General features: G+C 39.0%; 1 protein-coding gene across 4 annotated transcripts in view; it reads right to left on the bottom strand.

The window, feature by feature from the left end:
• Nucleotides 1-20,782, bottom strand: part of atp8a1 (ATPase phospholipid transporting 8A1) — a 358,923-nt gene that overhangs the window by 158,620 nt on the left and 179,521 nt on the right. For all 4 annotated transcript variants that reach the window (XM_063043220.1, XM_063043222.1, XM_063043221.1 and 1 more), the window contains 2 exons: nucleotides 12,943-13,025; nucleotides 9,646-9,695 (listed from right to left, as the gene is read on the bottom strand). In XM_063043220.1, the coding sequence (XP_062899290.1) occupies nucleotides 9,646-9,695; nucleotides 12,943-13,025 (133 nt within the window). The remainder of the gene's footprint in view (nucleotides 1-9,645; nucleotides 9,696-12,942; nucleotides 13,026-20,782) is intronic.

Below are 20,782 nucleotides of genomic sequence, written 5' to 3'. Positions count from 1 at the left end.
ATTTCCCTTTATCTATTCTTTCTCACATATCCACTAATGCCACCCGGATCCTCCTGCCATCAACCTTCACCAGTTTTACTTTACTATACTGATCTTCCTGCCAATCATCCTAGTAGCCTCACATCTCTGGGAGGTTGGGGGAAACACAGGTATCCAGGCGAAACTCACGGAGTTCATGGGACAACATGCAAACTCCACAAAGATAGCATCAGAAACATGGATCAAGTCCCTGCAGCTGTGAGGCAGTGGCACTACGTGTGACACTCCCTTGTGTTACTTTTGTAAAAGGTTTAAGCTTTGAAATGTTGATTACATGGGAGGATACAATTTCCCTTGCTTTTAAAATTTGAGTTTCTCTTCTTTGTTTCAGTTTCTACTTTACTCTCCCCAATCTCTGTAACCAGTTCCGATCCTACAATCCTCATGTGCCCAAAATTTGCCTTTTGTGACCCAAATTCACATTGTAACTAAAACTATACATTTGGCCCTGAACTCTGGAACTCGCCTCAAGGCTAGTCTACCTCTCTTCCTGTGATTGTGATTTGTGAAAAAGTCTATTCATGACTCTGAGCTAAATTTCTTTTTTTTATTTGAACAGTCTAAAACTTCTAACTTCTATAAATGCAAGATTCTACTATCTTAGATAAACAATGACCGCTTCCCCTCAAATACTGTTAATTCCTAAACAATGATTCTGTTTTCACTCCAAGTCCTAAATGAACTAAAATCTTTAAATTAATTTCATAATCAATGCCCAAAAGAATTTTTGTTTTGCTGTTAACTCCAATCATTTCAAGTCAGGTAACAATCACCCAAATGATAACTACAGGGGAAAAATTAACCTATCAGATTACAGGAATGAAAATGAACCAGCAATTTAAAATTGTGTATGGTCAAGTCATCAATTTATTCATTATTGTGAACCAAAATCATCTTTGGTTTCTTGACATGATGCATAATCACTGAGGAGCTAGTTACGTGGTCTCCATAAAATTATACACACGATGAATTTAAAGAGTTTAGTGTTGATGAATAAAATTAAAATTAACTGCTTCAGCCCAAGATTTACTACATTTATTCCTACAATTCATTGGCTGCTTGATTCCAAGAATCAGATCATATCAAATATTATTATCATTAGTTTCAAGGTTAGAATTATTATTGGAGCAGTTAAACATTTTATTTGAGGGTACTGCACCACTCAGAAGTCGATGCTTTTGCAAAAAAGATAAACAGCCAAATAACATCCAAATAATAATTTTTTTAAGAGCAAAATGGTTGTAATGTTAATTTTGATGTCAAAAATTAGCCCATTTGAAGTAGCAGAGCTCCCTTAAGGAGGATCATATTGGTTTTAATTTCCATGCACAAATGGAACTGGCTGTTGTACTTTTGCAGTACTGGGAAATGAAGAAGTGTGGGTGGATTAGACGAAAGAGAGATGCTGCACAGCTTCATACTAAGCATATGGTTATGCTCTTCTACACAAACCAAAGAAAATACACTAATTAGAAATTAGAATAGCTTTCTGGTAATAATCAAATGATTTTTTAAAATAAAAGCTCTATGCTGTTGTCCTCATTATGAACCTGATTTTCTGATAACAAGCTGGAGTACATTTTTTCTTTCCAGTGTAGTCCTGGCATAACTCCTCAAAATTTGGCAGCAGCCAGATTCTTAATTGAGTAGGGAAAAACAAGCAAACATACCACTGGAGGTCAAAACTGAACTCGAGTCACTAGAGGGAAGAGGAAGCAGCATTATTTGTGGCACCCTCCTGCCTTTCAACAGGGAGGCCTGGGGCCTGGGGGGGGGGCGGGTGCACCAGCACCCTGCTTGTTCCTCACAAAATGCAGACTCACCCCTGCCACTCAATTGTCAATGAGGGGTTCTGCAGTGCTGGCTAAGTTGGAAGATTGTTGGATGATCGTGCCTGTAACCGTTCCAACTGTTTTCTATTGGATAACGCAGTGACTACTGGCAAATTAAAGCAGCAACCTCTGACAGGTCTTCAGAAGGCTCAATCTTTCATGTTTGGCTGCATGTTCAACTTAAATAGCAAGCAGGGACTGCAAAAAACAGGCATCCACCTAGTGAGCAATCTCACATCTGAATCTGTCAAAGACCGTCAAGGTCAACACCTTCCCTAATGACATTTATAGAACATTTATGACAATCTCTACAATAAAAATATTGCTAATCATCTTTTAACAGACTTCAGTGCGTGTTTTAAAAATGATGTTATAAGGTTCTTTGTGAAAAATCATTCCGCAAATGAGTCCCATGATTGTACTGGGACACAAGATGATCAAAAATGCTTAGCTTCTGGTCAGCAACAACAGAACTATTAAATTTTTCTTCTGTGTTTAATGTGCAACTAGACAATAATTATCTGAAGATCATGGCAGCGAACTGACTGAAGTCTAAATGATTTGCTGATGGAAAGTGAACAGTGGAACAGTCTTGGAGCAACAGCTAGGTTTCATATTTAATTGTATGTACATATTCAAACACCAGATGATTAGAATAACACAGCTCAGAAATGAGCCCTTTATCCACTCTGTGCATGACAACCATCAGGTACCCACCTATATTAATCCCATTTAACAGCATTTGGTGAATAGCCTTCTATGCCTTGTAAATTTAGTATTTATCAGGATACTTCTTAAGCAGCACGAAAGTCTCGGCCACCAGCTTTCTCTCAGTCAATTCATTCCAGACTCCACCTTTTAGGTAAAGGAAATTGTTATATCCCTTCTAAACTTCTTACTCCTCATCCTACACTTATGCTGACACAAGGTACTGCAGAGGGTGGAATCTGAGGGAACACAATCGGCTAGAAGAACTCCGCTGGTCGAGCAATGTCACTGTGAAGAAAGAAACTGGCAACTTTTTGGGCTGAGCACTGCATCGGGACTGAGACTGGTGAGGTGAAATGGCCAGCACAGAGAGAAGGGCAATGGCAAGTAAGGACTCTGAGGTGATTGAAGTACTGAGGAGGGGTGCAAGGTGACAGGCAGATAGTGCCATGTTGGGGATGTGAACAGGGCTGGAGTTTGAAGCCTGGGTGCTCTGCAATCCAATGGCATGAGTATAGAGTTTACCAAGTTTAGATAACCCCCATTTTTTTCTTTTTCCCCCCTCTTTACCCCCACTCCTCCAATTTTGTCCCTCTTCCCACTCAGCCCCACCTCCCTTATGCCAACCATGTCCTCTTCTCCCTCCTCCATCCACTAACTTCATACACAGCCTGCATTCTCTCCCACTCCTTCCCCACCTCCCACCTTTTTCCAACTGGTTTTCATCCAGTTTCTTCTGAAAGCTCCCTTTTTCACCTCCTTTACTGAATAGAATGCAGGACTGGTGTTCCTTCCTGCTTATCTCCCTCCAGAATGTCTTCTATCTACATACTCCCCTCCCATTGTTTCTTTCCCTCCCATTGTTTCTTTTTCTTCTGTCTGCCTCCATTTATGATTCACCTACCACAGCTTTCCAGCTCCAGCCCCCTCAGCCTGCCCACATGTCACTATCTGCCTGTCATCTTGCATCCTCCCTCAATCCAGTCGCCTCACTGTCCCTTCTCACCAATCCCTTTCTCTTCTACATGCTGGCTGTCTCTTCCCTTAATTCTCAGCCTGATGAAGCGTCAGTCAATTCTTTCTTCCAAGTGATGCTGCCGGTGCCGCCGAGTTCCTCCAGCAGATTATACGTTGCTCATTACGTCTATGCCTTCTGGTTACACACTTGCTATGGGGAAAAGTTTACTACCCTCTGCCCTATGTTGTCAAATTTATCTCTTAATGACTTTAAAAAGGGATAGTCTTATTGCAGCTTCCAACCAATTACAAATTCTATTTCTCCAATTATTGAGATCTAATTTGGTTCATTGCAGAAGGAATAGCACTATTTTTTGCATGCTTTCTAACTCAGAGTATAAAGGTAAATACGTTATCACATCAACTATAAATGGGTAGCTGATTGAGATGTGTTATATGTGGAAGAAATGCACATTAATTAAATCAAAGGGAGTTCAGTTCTGGAGCATCAGTAACTTTACATCTTTGGCAATTTAAATGGAAACAAATTTCAGAAGCAGAGTGTATTCCCTCAGATTTTATAGGTTTATAGTTACCGAGGAAGAATTTCAACTGAACTTTCTCAAAAATTGTTATTTTCAAACTTCAGGCTAGTTGTATTTCAAACCATATGTATATTTATATATGCCGGTTAGTCTAGAATTTTATTAGCATATGGGATTGGTACTCTAGTATTGTTAAACAACCTGTTGATGATTAAATTATTTGGGGCTGAGAGCTTAGGTACTACTGAATGGCTCTTGGTTTACTTCAGGATCACATAAATCTTGAAATATATTAGGTGACTGGATCCAGGCAAAGTGGAAGAGAAAGGTTGTGGACTTTTAGTCAAGGCAGAAGTCACATGAACCAAATAACTGAAACAGGGAACAGTACAACCAAAACCAAGCTTGTTTTGTTTTGAATGCCCAACATCAGATCAATGTGATTGAGACCAAATTTTAATTAATTAGGTGAACAGAGCAAAAAAAACTTTCTAGATTGAATTTGTTCCAGAGACCAAATCAAGGTTTGCAGAAGGGGAGTATTTTAACTTCAGCAAGCTTTTACAAATGACTACATATTCACTTTCTCCTTCCATATTTGCAAGACATTATCCCTAAAACATTCTTGATTAGTTTTGACAGGATACTGGACGATGAGTGAAACTTATTTGAGAGTGGCTTTAAACCATTTACTCATTAGGTTCCCTTTGTGGTTAAGTTTAAAAATACTGTTGCAAAATTACGTAATTTGTTTTTCTTTCAGGATTCCTCAGATAATACATTGCTTTCATTTAAGTTCACCCCATTTGACCAATAGGTATACAAGAACTTTGGTTCCTTAAGGTTATTATAGCCGGGGTGGGGGGGGGGGCGGTGGTAATGGGAACAATCTCTCACTACCTATTAAATGCTCCCTATTGTGTGTGCCTCAAATAGCCTCTGACAACCAAGTCTTGCTCCTGGCTTTCCGTATGGCTTTGCTACCAAATCCTGCGGAACCGTTTCTACTGACAGGAGAAGGGGCAAAAGCAGTTACTAGCACCTTAAAAACAGTTGCCTTGAGCGGATGGGGCTCAACAGCTGTGGTTAGCAGCTGTGTCCTGAGAAAGCTAAAGAAATTTGGCCTGTCCCCTAAAACCCTCACTAATTTTTATAGATGCACCGTAGAAAGCATTCTTCTAGGGTGCATCACAACCTGGTATGGAAGTTGTCCTGTCCAAGACCGAAAGAAGCTACAGAAGATCGTGAACACGGCACAGCACATCACACAAACCGATCTTCCGTCCGTGGACTCACTTTACACCGCATGCTGTCGGAGCAGTACTGCCAGGATAATCAAGGACACAACCCACCCAGCCAACACACTTTTCGTCCCTCTTCCCTCCGGGAGAAGGCTCAGGAGCTTGAAGACTCGTATGGCCAGATTTGGGAACAGCTTCTTTCCAACTGTGATAAGACTGCTGAACGGATCCTGACCCGGATCTGGGCCGTACCCTCCAAATATCCGGACCCGCCTCTCGGTTTTTTTGCACTACCTTACTTTCCCTTTTCTATTTATGATTTATAATTTAAATTTTTAATATTTACTATGGATTTGTACTCCAGGGAGCGCGAAGCACAGAATCAAATATCACTGTGATGATTGTACGTTCTAGTATCAATTGTTTGGTGACAATAAAGTATAAAGTAAAGTAACAGTTCACTTAGAGGAAGGAAAACTCTCATCTCAAACTTCTGCTGCCTTGTGGCCATATCCACTCATGGTGAAGGCTTCGGGTGTCAACCCTGAGGAAAGGTCCGGAGTTGGAGTCCCTAAGGCAGTCATACATTGATTTCACTGCTGACTGGCAACTCCTGCAATGCTGCTAGTACCAAACTGTAACGGTCTCTACCGATCCTTTAAGTTCATTGTGGAGAGGGGGAGCTTGCTACACAGGCAATAGTTTGCTCTCTATATCGTACTCCCCGAGTTTGCATATCTTGACAGCTAGGATGCAATACCCATGGTCAACTTTGCCCCACGGAGGCACTCGCCTCATACAAGAATTTGAATTTGTAGGGTTTTGATCGGAGGTGTTGGTGTACATTCAAGTGTTGTGAGGTGAACATGTGGAAAACGTAAATAAGAAAGCCTTTGCCCCGGCTTGCTTAACACTGGCACCCTAACCTATCCACAACGTAGAGCTCCAGGATGCATCCTGATGCTTCCCAATCAACAGAGTGGAGGGAACACCTTTATCCCATCATTTGGCCATATATTTCACCCACCCCACAAACGCTTCCCAAGTATGTGGACACATACAGGGAATTTGATGCCGGTTTCCCTGAGCTCTTGCTGTACAGAATCAAAAAGCCAACAAACTGCCAAGATAGCATGTCGAGCAAATGCAGAATGACTCATTATTGGACTTTCTCTCCTTGTGTCTGTGGGACCACACCAAGTCTTTATCCCACAACAATAAAACATGCTGCAATCAGAAATGAGTAAAAATTTTTGCTCCAGTAGAGAAGACCCTGTGATGTCACAATGAAAACAGCTCTGGACTACCAGAAGGGGACTGCTGTTGTTAATGGATGGTAACACAAGTTACTTTATAGATTATGGGATACTTTACAAAGGGAATACATAGTTATGTCAATGTCTTAAAATTCAAAATATTTTAGCAGTTATTTACAGATACAATGTAAGTCTTAGAGAAGATGCACAAATCACAGCTACTCCAATAATTCACATGCCATGCCACTCTATTTCTACTTGGTCTTTTTGAAATTACTCTTGAGCTGGTAGCTCAGAAGCTAATACTTGTCTAAACCAGCAAACTACAGATTTAGAAATGACGTTGCAGAAACTTCTGCTTGTAATCCAAGTATTCAGTACTGGAGTGTATAAAGTACATGAAAGAATATGGTTAACATGAATTACTGAATTATTCGGGAAAATAACTGTGCACTTGTGCTTCAGGTGCAAACAGAGGATCATACATTGGTCATTCACTGTTCTTCAGCTCGAACAACACTCCTCCTAAAAATACTTGAATTTCCTGACCTTGGCCTCTGCCTTCCCTGCACTGACCAGCACCTGTTGCTCTCCTGGTGACAGTAACTACCAGTTTCAATATTAAGGGCATCACACACAGTAGCTGCAATTTTACAATGAAACGTTCATACACAGGTAAAACAGTATTTATTTTTACCTTTGATTAATCTGTAAGCATTAAAAGACAACTGCAGTAACCAGATTGCTCCATGAAGAATGGAGAATGAAATTTAGATGGCCATCCTATGGCCATGGTGTCATTCGGAGAAGGAAATATAGAGTGCACCTAATTTTGGTACCAGCTGTTTCCTAGCCTTATAAGAACACCTTCAATTAAAGAAAACTAAGAATACATTTGAAAAAATTTCCTGCAATAATTTTATAGAACAAAACATCAATTTATACCGGAAATTGTGATTTATAAGTACATCACTGTGAGAGAGAAAACCAACTCTTCAAATGATTCAGTTTGCAATTTGCCATGTTTGTTAAATTAAATCTGTAGCATATGAGTAAGTGGTCAAGTATTCGATAGAAACAAATCAGAAATGATCGAAGTGAATCAGAGGAGTATTTCTAATTCTACTCATAAGCGACAACAGAGCTGTCTGATGAAATGAAGGGCGGCTGAAATGACAGAGAAAGTAATAAACAAGCAAGTTATGGAAAGAGAAAACAATCAGGAAACAGAAGAAACTCATAAATTGGCTCTGTCACTTCTCTTGCATTACAGCTGCAATTTGCCCCATTTATATGACGTTTAAGGTTTCAAAGTTTCATTTTTTACCAAAGCATGTATCCATATATAAATCTGAAATTTGTATTCCCTGATAGCCATGAAACAAAGAAAAAAACATTAAGGTCATTTGGAGAGAAACATCAAACCCACCCCCACCCTGTAAAAAGAAAAGTTTCACTGAAACTGCTCCAAAGTTCACAATCTCCAGCAACCAGGGCAAAAGCTGCATTACACCACCAATTTGTTCAAGTTATTTCTATATTTGTATAGTCGACAAGTTGGAAGTATTAAAGGGACTTGGGAGTTGGTGTGCAGGATTCCCTAAAGTTTAATTTGTAGTTTGAGTCTGTGGTGAGGAAGGCAAATGCAGTGTTAGCATTTATTTCAAGAGGACTTGAACATAAATGCAAGGATGTAATGTTGAGACTTCATAAAACATTGGTGAGGCCTCACTTGGAGTACTGTGAGCAGTTTTGGGCCTCTTCTCTTAGAAAGGATGTGCTGAAACTGGAGAGGGTTCAAAGGAGGTTCATGAAAATGATTCCAGAATTGAATGGCTTGTCATATGAAGAGCATTTGATAGTTTTGGGTCTGTATTCACTAGAATTCAGAAGAATGAGGGGTGATCTCATTGAAACCTATTGAAAGGTGAAAACCCTTAACAGAATGAATGTGAAGAGAATGTCTCCTATGGTGGGAGAGCCCAAGACAAGAGGACACAGCCTCAGAATAGAGGGGTGTCCTTTTAGAATGGAGATGAGGAGGAATCTCTTTAGCCAGAGAGTAGTGAATCTGTGCAATTCATTGCCACAGGCAGCTGTGAAGGTCAAGCCTTTATGTATATTTAAGGCAGAGTTTGCTAGATTCTTGATTGATCAGGGCATGAAGGGATACAGGGGGAAGGCAGGAGATTTGGGCTGAGATGAAAACTAGATCAGCCATGATGAAATTGTGGAGCAGACTCGATGGGCTAAATGTCCTAATTCCCCTCCTATAATCTTATGGTCTTATTAATCCATTGTTGCTAGATCAAATTCCTTGATCACACACTCAGTGATTCAGGAACAGCTTTATCCCCTCTGCCATTCGATTTCTAAATGACCATTGAACCCGTGAACACTATCACATTACTTTTTTTTAAAAATTTGTTTTTGTACTACTTATTTAACAGTTTCTTCCCCTCTGCCATCCGATTCCTAAATGGGCATTGAACCCATGAACACTACCTTACATTTTTAATATGTATTATTTCTGTTTTTGCATGATTTTTAATCTATTCAACATACGTATACTGTAATTGACTTACTTATTTTTTGTTATTAGTATTATTTTTTTCTTCTATATTATATATTGCATTGAACTGCTGCTGCTAAGTTAACAAATTTCACGACACATGCCGGTGATAATAAACCTGATTCGGATAATTTAACTATTTAATATACATAGATATACTTACTGTAATTCAGTTTTTTCTCTATATTTAATATGCATTGTACTGCTGCTGCAAAGTTAACAAATTTCATGACATGCTGGTGATATTAAACTTGATTCTGATTCTGAATTAACAGCATTGCAGAGTGTTTTTTACAACGAGGATGGCAGTGATTCAAAAACTAAGCTCACCCACCATCTTGGGAACAATTAGGGAAGGGCAATAAATGCTCTTGCTCCAGCATGCCCACATCCAAAGAGGAAATGCATCACTGAAGTTATTTGAGAAAAGAGTAAACACGTTCACTGCATTGCCACAGGAAATAATTTGTTTAACATAATTTGAAGAACCATTACCTTGTAAACTCAAGAACATGAAGCAGTTCATATTTTTCTTCTTGTCCAAGCTACAAAATAGAAAAAAGACTTATGAAGAAATCAAAATTAATCTAATTAATCTGCACTTCAGTTATGTCTCTTTGAACCTCAGTTGCACAAGTGAAGAGACAGACAGTAACTTAACTGATGAAATAGAATAAAAGGAAAGGGGTTTTGATTAGTTTTATGTAGGTCTAGTAAATGTTCAAGTGAAATGATGTTTTCTTTTTAGATGATCAACCATAAAGTACAACATCATAACTGAGGTTTCGCCGAAGGCAGGAACTAGGGAGAGTTCATTAGGAACAGCTGTTTTTGAGCAAGTCCACATTTGACTTGTGGAGCGTGTTTAAAGGCCAAATGCACAGAGTACAAGGCAGGTGTATTCCAGTAATGAGGAAGGCCAAGGGCAGCAAGGTAAGGGGACCTTGAAGGTTGAGACAGGTGGTCAATTTAATCAAGGTAAAGGAAGGCTATGTGCAGATTAGGAAGAGTAAATTCAAACAAAGCCCTTAGGAATTATAAAGAATCCAGAAAATAACTCAAGATGTTTGGGCCAAGAAGGGCCATCGAAAGTTCTTGGCAAGTAGGATTAAAGAGATTCCCAAGGCATTCTATACGTATATCAAGAATACGATGACATCTCAGGATTGGTACCACCACTCAAGGACGAGGGAGGTAACATGTGCTTGGAGGCAGAGGATGTGGTTGAGGTCTTAAAGGAGTACTTTGCATCAGTCTTTACCATGGAGAAGGATGTGGAGGATAGGGAGATCAGAGTAGAGCACGCTAATTTGCGAGGGCTTTTTGAGAAAAGTGGCAGTATTGGATCTCTTAAAGAACATTAAAGGTGGATAACTCCCCAGGGCTGATGGGATGTACCCGAGGTTGCTGAGAGGTGGAAGATATGAGATTGCTGGGACTTTGACCAAAATCTTCATGTCCTCTCAAGCCACAGACAAGATCTTGGAGTACTGGCGAGTAGCTAATGTTTCTCCATTATTCAAGAAGGAAAACAGGGATAATCCTGGAAACTATAGACCAGTAAATCAGGGAGGATTGTTAGGGATAGAACTGATATCGCATTTGGAAAAAAACAGGGACAGTTAGTGTGGCTTTGTGAGGGGCAAGTTATGATCTACTAACGATTGAGTTTTCTGAGGTGGTGACAAAGGTATTGATGAATGTAGAGCAGTGGATTTGTCTACATGGAGGTGTCTGAAAAGGCCCCTCATAGGAGGCTTATCCAGAAGATTAAGACGCATGGGATCCAAGATGAATTAGCCATTTGTATTCAGAAATGGCTTGCCCATAGCAGTTAGAGGGTATTGGTCCATGGGACTTATTCTGTCTGGAGGTTTGTGATTATTGTCATTCCACAGGGGTTTGTACTGGTGCCTGTGCTGTTTGTGATTATACATAAATGACCTTGATGTAAAAATGTAGATTGGGGGGTGGATGTTAGTAAGTTTGCAGAATATATGTATGAACATAGGCAGTGCTCTTTTTAGCGTAGAAGACTGGTAAAGAATACAGCAGCATATAGATCAGCTGCAAATACGGGCAGAAAAATTGCAGAGAGAGATTAACGTGGCCAAATGTGAAATATTATACTTTGGGAGGCCAAATACAAAGGGATAGTATACTGTTAATGGTAAGGTTGATATACAGAGGGAACTTGGGTTCAAGCCATAGCTCATTGTGTGGCTACACAGGTTAAAAGGGTGGCAAAGGTGGCAAATGGCATGCCTGCCTTTACTAGTGAAATAATTATGCTAAAGTATTGGGGAGTTACGTTGTAGCTTCATAAAACTCAATTTAGGAAGCATCTGGAGTACTGGATTCAATTCTGCCTGCTTCATTGTGGAGAGGACATTGTGTCTGTGGAGAGGGTGCAGAAGAAATTTACCAGGATGCTGCCTAGAATAGAGGACAAATGCTATAAGAGGAGGTTGAACTAACTTGGGTTGCTTTCTCTAGAGCAGGGAGGCTAAGGGGAGACTGATCAAGGTAGCCCGTATTGTCTTGCTAGATTGAAATGTCTAACACCAGAGTACGTCCATTTAAGGTGAGAGGGAGTAAATTCAAAGGAGAAGAGAGGATAAGTTTTTATTTTTTAAATACAAGGTGGTGGGTACCAGGAGTGCACTGCCTGGAGTGGTGGTAAGGGCAAATATAATTGAGGCATTTCGAGGCTCTTAGATGGGCATTTGAATATGCAGGAGATGGAAGGATGTGGACATTGTACAGCCAAAGGGGATTACGTTAGTTGGACATTTGATTACAAATTTAATTAGTTTGTCTGTTACAACCTGTTCTTTGCTGAGCTTTTCTATGTTCTGTAAGGGTGAATATTATTTAAAGTAAAATACTGAATTACCTGTAAAATTCTGGTAATCAAATAAGCTCAGAACTGGTGGTATCGATGGACAGATTTTTCAGACCATTACATATTATTCTTCATAATACCCCAACACACTTAAAATTTACTTTTTTAAGTAATGTCACACAGTGCTGTAATTTTTTTTTCAGCGAACCTGCTCAATTTAGAGAGAGTGTGGGAAACATCTCTTGAACCAGATGCTAAATCTTTGAGATTACTGAAGAGTCGGAGAGTGGATTATCTGCAATTTACGGTACCACTTCTGTTACTTAAGTGTAACAAATGTAAACAATATCCAAACTGCAATACCAGTGAGGTTTGGAAATGGTAACATAACTTGCACCAAAACGACAAATTCAATGGAGTAAGAGGCCGAGTATAACATTTGTGAACAAAGTTTAATTACTGCAATTTCGTATCACCCCAGCTCCCTAAATATTCATATCAGCCAATAAATGTTTCATCATACTGCCTTAAGAAATAACTATTCAATAAAAAATATTTTTATTTACCTAGTGGTATCAGGATAATTTAAGATATCTGCAGGTCAGATAAACAATCGTGCAATGCCTTGAGCCCATGACAATGACAAGCAATCTATCTTGCACCAGCACAAGGTATGAAAAATCTCAACCACGGTTCTAAAATGGGCTGACAGCTGGAGAGTTTGCAATTCAGAACAAAAATGCCCCCATAATCCTTGAGATGTTAAAATATCTAAAAGCTTTGCACATTTCTGACCAATAGATTTTTCTTAAGACCGCATTTATTATCAACAGAACTTCCTTGACTTTCCAACCTGGAACCCCCGAACACCACCACCCTCCTCCACCACCTAAGGAACCTCAAGTTTAAGATTTTGATTTAAAAATTATATATAGTGATGTACTTACAGCTTCTATAATGACAGAATTTGGAGTTCGCCCACTGAACACAAAACCCAATTGTCTTGCTGCTCTTACTAGTGCTCCTTCATCTACGAAATAAAGTGATTGTCAATAAATGATGGTGTTATAGAATTTCTTGTATAATGCAACAACCAATAACTTTATGCATAAATCACTTAATTCTACATCCTCAAATGAAATATATGCCATATCAAACCATATTGTATACAAACAACACCCAAAATGTATTGTGTGAGGTGAAGCAAATACTCCAGACAAGCAATTTATTTGCTTTATTTGCTTTGGACAGATCAAAGTAATACTTTACCAGAATACTGGATCAGTATATTTTGAAGCAAGAAGCCATCTGAAGTGAACTTTACACAAAGCAGAATTGAGGGACTGTTTATATTAAAAATGTCAAAAATATTCTAATGCAGTTGACATACAACATTTCTCAGAACAAAAATAACTAGAAGTTAAAAATTGCTACACACTATAACAGGTCTTTGAAAATATCTTCAGTAGAATGTTAAAATATGCTGATTTCTTAAATTTGGGCATCAAAACTACCTTGGATCCAACTACCTTGAAATGCCAATTATTTCTTCTCTGTGATGCATCCTAATCTGCTGGGTATTTCCAATATTTTTTCCCATAAATACCTTGTTGCGTTCACTTACAGATATCATATTCAACAAAGAAACTACTGCACAAATCACTGTTTGGTACATTTATACAGTGTTACAGAATGGGGGCATGCAACACTACTTCTAATAACTTTTGCTCCCGCTTCCAAAGATGCAGCACACTGTCAACTGATGTTTGACAACCTGAGAGAAACAAGAGGGGGTTAAAAGAGAAAATGTGTTTGAGTCATTTCAGCATCATTCCGTGTTTGATCCTGGTGTTTAAATCCAAGGTTCTTTGAAAAGTCAGGAATGAGGCACAAAACCTGCTTCACGATCAAAGTTCAAAGCAAATTTGATATCAAAGTACATATACATCACCATATACAACCCTGAGATTCATTTTCTTGCAGGTATACTCAAGAAATCCATAATAGAATAGTAACCATAACATAATCAATGGAAGACCATAATAACTTGGAGTTCAACCAAAGTGCAAAAGACAACAAACTTTGCAAGTATGGAAAGAAAGAAACAATAATAATAATTAAATAAGCATTATATTGCCGGCCACTGATGTAGCGGCATCAGCACTGGACTTCGTGGCAAGTGGTCCTGGGTTTGAAACCAGCCGGCTCCTTGCATGTGTTCCATCTGTGTTGGGTTGAGTGTTGAACTAGCAACTCGACCTCGCAAAAAAAAGGAGACAAAATGCTAAAGAAATGGCAGAGCTGTTGCCTGATGCACCGCAAGGTGCGGAGAGGAAAAACAAAGCAATAAATATCAAGAACATGAGATGAAGAGTCCTTGAAAATGAGACCGTAGGTTGTAGGAACATTTCAGTGATGGAACTGAGTGAAGTTATCCGCTTTGGTTCAAGAGCCTGATGTTGAGGGGTAATAACCGTTCCTGAACCCAGTGGTGTGAATCCTGAGGTTTCAGTACCTTCTTCCTGATGGCAGCAGCAAGAACAGAGAATAACCCGAGAGGTGTGGGTCCCTGATGATGAATACTGTTTTCCTGCACCAATGCTTTGTGCAGATCTGCTCAATGGTGAGGAGAGCTTTACCCATGATGGACTGGAACATATCCACTACTTTTTGTAGGATTTTTGGTTCAAGGGCATTGGTGTTTCCATACCAGGCAGTGATGCAGCCAGTCAATATACTCTCCACCACACATCTATAGAAGTTTGTCAACGTTTTAGATGTCAAGCTGAATCTTTGCAAATTCTTAAGGAAGTAGATATAAAGTTGAACAGACAGTGATGGAGAAAGTTAAGATTAGGGATGGCACTGCTTATTGTTTAGTTATTTTATACTGAGATAATGAAAAAATCCATTCAAAATTAGAAATCTATCATGCAATATTATCCAAGTTAACCAATGAGAAAGCACTTATTCAAGTAATGCAGAACAAAGAAACTTCCAGAGCTTTCTAGAATGATATTTTGTATAGCCACTAGAGACATATTGAACTGTTACTCATTTCAGAACCACTTAAAATACAAGCAGATAATTGTTAAATTGCAAAGGAACTGACAGTCTAATCAAAGAATGAAACAGTCAGATCCAACAATTCCTTCCCCCCTGCTGATTTTAAATCACAAATTTAGAATCATTACATCTGAAAATTCAGAGGCAGAGAAACTTGTGGTATCTACATTATGTACAAAATAATCAAAACAACAACTTAGGCTATATTATTCTAAGCATTTGTAGGATTATTCTAAGTGTTCGTAGGATTATGTCATGGTTGGGCAGATTAATAGGTGCACTTTTGAGAGTTTGAACTATCCTATTAATGATCACTTTTAAACAAGTAAAAAAGATGCAAATTATGATAAGGCATATAATTATGAATAATAAGCCTCATAATATTGAGTAACCCTGGCTTCTGAGCTTAACTGAATCCAATCAAAGGAATTCAATCCATCAAACTGATGTATTTTAGCTGATTCTTTACAAATATGATCAGCCAAATCAGTTGTCTTCAGATTCGTCAGGTATGCAAGTACAATACTTTCTGTCTACAACTGCATCTTTCCCTCTTAACTGCAGAGAGAAGATCTAATGAGATACCATTTTGAAGGACCGCCTTAGCATTTTTGTTGTTACTTTTCCCAAGGCTTCAGCAGTGTCATTGCTAATCCTTTCTAAGGCTGCAGCAACATTTTTAATCTCTCTCATACTCCTTGCAACACCAAAAAATTTGAATAAAATTGATGCAAAATGACCTCCTTCTGAAATGTCTTGTTTACTTCTAGACTAGGGAGGTAAAGGTGGGTGGGTGTCTATGCCTCTCTATCTGGAAAACACACCTTAAGTAACAAGATCCCAGCAATTTACATAGAAGACAGGCAAAAATGTAACCAACAACTAACAATAGTAGAATAAACTTCATAATGTCCAGTATTTGTCAATTTGCTTGAGATCCTCTGGCTGTGGTTAGTGGTTTGCTCACTGTAGCTCAGTAGTGTGGGCACTGTGGCTAAGACAGTACTAGCACGTTAACCACAGCACTTGTTGTCATCAGGTACCGCTTTACCTCACTTCCAGTGGCTGGCATGTATCCACTTACCTTCATCTTCTATTTCTACAGCTGAGTTTGGAATTAACGGATAGACATATCAGAATATATATTGACCTTCTATATATTGGCGAGACCCAACACAGACTGGGAGATTGTTTTGCTGAACACCTATGTTCTGTCCGCCAGAGAAATCAGGATTTTCCAATGGCCACACATTTTAATTCCACGTCCCATTCCCATTCTGATATGTTTATCCACGGCCTCCTCTACTGTAAAGATGAAACCACACTCAGGTTGGAGGAACAACACCTTATATTCCGTCTAGCTAGCCTTCAACCTGATGGCATGAACATTGACTTCTCAAACTTCCGCTAATGCCCCACCTCCCCCTTGTACCCCATCCATTATTTATTTATATACATACATTCTTTCACTCTCTCTCTCTCTCCTTTTTCTCCCTCTGTCCCCGTCACTACACCCCTTGCCCATCCTCTGGTTCCCCCCCGCCTTTTCTTTCTCCCTAGGCCTCCTGTCCCATGATCCTCTCATATCCCTTTTGCCAATCAACTGTCCAGCTCTTGGCTCCATCCCTCCCCCTCCTGTCTTCTCCTATCATTTTGGATCTCCCCCTCCCCCTCCCACTTTCAAATCTCTTACTAACTCTTCCTTCAGTTAGTCCTGACGAAGGGTCTCGGCATGAAATGTCGACTGTATCTCTTCCTAGAGATGCAGCCCGGCCTGCTGTGTTCACCAGCAACTCTTATGTGTGTTGCTTGACTTCTAGAGAGGTTGACTGCACTGCTTGCAAATGCAGACTCCATCCTAATGCTAGATTATCGAATTTGACAGAATAATAACCACAGGGCACTTTAGATCTCCATGTTCTTGAGTTAAGCCTACCATCATGTGTTCCTCATTGACATATAGGGTAAATATTCTACCTGTATCAGGGATTTTTAATGCAGGTGCAGTAGACTATGTCACCTTAATGTCTGAAGCTTTTCTAGCTGTTCTCCATCAAGAGTCACAGCGCTTACTGCCTTTCAGCAGATGGTTCCGTGGTTGAGCAATTTCAGTATATGGATCAACCCATGCTGTTGTAGGTGCACAAACACAGAAATGACCAGATTTGCTGAACCATTGTAGGAGGTTTTGGTGACTTAATTACTTTTACATGGTCCCCAGTGATTTCTCATTTACAGTTGGAAATATTTTGTCCCATGTAAATTACTTCCTCATGCTGCAATTGTGCCTTGTCCAGATTTGCTTTGTAGCCTTTGGAGGATAGATCATCGAGCAAGTGAAGTACATTCATCATGTTCATACTGCCTTCAGCTTCAGATGCAATCAGGACATCATCTACATATTGTACGATAGTTCAATCAATGGTTGCTAGGTCCCTCAAGTGTTGTCTCAAAGCCATATGATTGACAGTGGGACAGTTGTGGAGATCTTGTGGTAGCCTTGTCCACTAAAATTGTTGACCATTAACTATAATAGCCCACCATGGCCGACATTCAGGCACCAGTGGTATGGACCACAATCAAATAGCTATAACAATAACTGTAACCCACTTGTGTGATGGCTTCAGGGCATTGAAATATTTGATGGATTTGCCAGCTTGTCAATACATTGATTAGCAATGGTTCCGTCTTCAGTCCTGTGTGTCATCCCTCTCTTGGTCTTTACTGGAGCTAGCAGCGCCAATCTTACTATTTCATCACTGTCACTCCTACCTGAGTCACTGTGGAGTCCATGTTATGTCCATCCTGTAACTTTTTGGAGTTCAGATGGTGTCACTGTCCCGGAGGACTCTCCAATGTAGGCTTCAATTCGCCAAAGTTCAGATCGTGGTGCGGTATAGGAGACAGTTTGATGTGGGTTGCAATTCCCCTAGTTTCACCAGCAGTATCATCACTAGAAGCATAACTAGCAGGACTCTCCCCTTGAAGTCACGGATGTGCTTTCTTACATTGTTTTCTGTTTGTTTCTAAGTCCTGAACAATGCACTTTGATTGAAATACCGGATTGTTCTTTCATTCATTTGGTTAATGCAAAGATCTGCTCTTAAGACTTTTTACCATCTCTATCATGCTGTTTTTTTTTCTAGTTTATCACAAATTTCATGTTACTTTCGATTAAAACTCTCTTAATCACTCACATTCAGTCAAACCTACCACACTATCTTAGCTCTAAATCAGTAGCAGGCATTTTCTGGAGCTTAATGCATAGATTCTATTCTTAATGAATTTAAGACTGTTAGCATATTTTGTCTAGACTTTCTTCCATCAACTATATCAGTCTTAAATGTTTCATGTTAAGTAACAGCTCAGACCCTCAATTATCAGTTCACATATAATTGGAAATTCTGTAGTTGGCTTCACAACTTTAACCACTGCTTTGATTCGATCTTAATCCATACATACATTTTATTACTTTGGCCGCAATCTCAAAATATCGATAGTTTGTAGCCGAAATTTTAATAGGTTGTCCTGCAACCCAAATTTAATTCCTTTTCCCTGTGGTCCACTAGCTTGCACTTTCTTAAATTTCTCATGCATTCCACTGGCTTGCATGCCATTTAATTTTTGATGCTCTACTGGCTTGTGTCCCTTTTTGTACAGATCTGTATTTAAAATAGCAATGACGCAGTTCCTCACTCCTAACTCCCATCCAGTATCTGACGCCAGAACCCAGGCAACAGAGGAACAGGGAAGGTCTTGCTCCTATTGTTTAGGTGGTTCCAAGTAACTCTAAAAATCCTACTGACTATGCCACTGATTAGATTGTAGTGTTTAAGTCCAAGGTTTGTTTATATGTCAGATACGAAGCACAAAACTAGTTGCATTTTACAATCATTTTATTAAGAGTTAACAGATGAGAGTAAAGTTCAACGGACTGTGATAAAGAAAGCTATGATTAAAGATGGTGCTGCTTTGTGTTTAGCTGTTTTACACCCAAAGGAAAAAATCCATTCAAATCTATAGATAAGTATTAACCAATTAGAAAGCTATTATTTAATAACGTACCAAGTTAACCAATGAGAAAGCATATAATCAAAGTAATGCAGAACAAAAACTTTCAGGACTTTCCAGCATTATACTTTGTATAGCCACTAGAGGCAAATTAAATTGTTATACATATACGAACTACTTAAAATACAAGCTGATGATGAATTGTTGAACTGCAAATAAAATGCCAATTAAACAGTCAAATCTAAGAGTTAAACATTTGGATCCAACACCTGCAAATTACAAAGGCAACAAAGAAGCTTAAAAAAAGGATACTAACTCACTCTCTAGTTTGAAATGACTTTCTCACAAGTAGAGATAAAATGCAGTATCAACATCAAGTCCTTATGGAACACCACTGGGAACTGGTCTGCAGGTGAATGAAATCTATTTCAAGGTACTTCCTTTCCAGTTGTGAAATCCATCAGCACAGTTCCCATTCAAGTCAATACAGCTTTAGTCTTGTAAAGAAGCCTTTTGTATTAGTACACCAAAGAGACAACGTATTCTGGGATTCCCCTCAGTTAAAATATTGGCATCCAAATCAAAAATATATCAATTCACAGATACAACCTTTTTTTGATGCAATATGACATCCTTAATTTGTCCATCTCTATCCAACTGCTCTTTTGTTGCATCCCGACTGGTGGCTTTCAGCATCTTCTCAGTTACTGATATCTACCTGATTACTTCCAAATCATATTACTTATAAAAAGCTTCAAATACACTAGCTCAAGAAGATATAGGTGCATTAAAAAACTCCGAGTCACTGGTTTAAATTTTGAGAATGTCATAAATCAGTTAACAATTTTAGAAGCATGTGAAAACACATACTTAGTTCAGATGGTAGCTAAATAGCCAAAGTCATAGGACAGGAAAGCTCACCAAATCCACACCAACTATCAAGCAGCTATACTAATGTTATTTTTCATCAAATCTTCCCTGCTCCCAACATTAGATTCTACCATTGAATTTGATGGTTGGGGAAATTTACAGTTGCCAATTAACATAACAATCCACAAGACATCTGTGTCCCCTTTGATAGCTCAGAAGTTTTGTTGTGGTGGAGCCAGAGTAGGAGACATCTTGGTTTTCATCCATAGCTTTAGCTGTTAGTTTTTCTCAGCCAAAATAATGGGATATTGGAAATCAACATCAGTAATTATGTAGAAAGCTTTCCAAGCTTACGCTACTGATTTAATATCCAGTGTTAAGATGTGCAATTATATACTTCTGGGTTAAATAATGCTTAGATAAACAGCCTTTGGATTAGGTCTACATTTTACTCAATTATCCACTTAAATCAATTTATTCCAATCCTCATCTTTTGAGTTTAATCCAACATTTGACTACTTGTTGGGCTTCAATACCTCAAATACCACCTGGTGCCTTGCTGAAGTGGCCATTTGTTCAATGTGAAATGACAAGTAACTTGATGGGGAGAGTAACATTGTCCTTCTTGCTCTATGTAGTTAAACTATTCATCAAAAGAGTTCTTGAGGATCAAACAGAACACAGGTTTCTTGTGCTAAACAAAAATCAGTTATTCACTTTATGGTGCTAAAGTAATGTATCACAAGAGACTAACTTCATTTATGAATAATTAATGATTATGAATAAGAGATTAGACAAGATTTATTTAAGCCCTTGGAATACTAAATGTCATTTGCAGCT

Source organism: Mobula hypostoma, chromosome 3 (genome assembly GCF_963921235.1).
Source record: "Mobula hypostoma chromosome 3, sMobHyp1.1, whole genome shotgun sequence".
In the NCBI taxonomy this organism is placed as follows: Eukaryota; Metazoa; Chordata; class Chondrichthyes; order Myliobatiformes; family Myliobatidae; genus Mobula; species Mobula hypostoma.
Note: the sequence above shows the minus strand (reverse complement) of the source record. Positions and strands in the feature narration are given on the sequence as shown.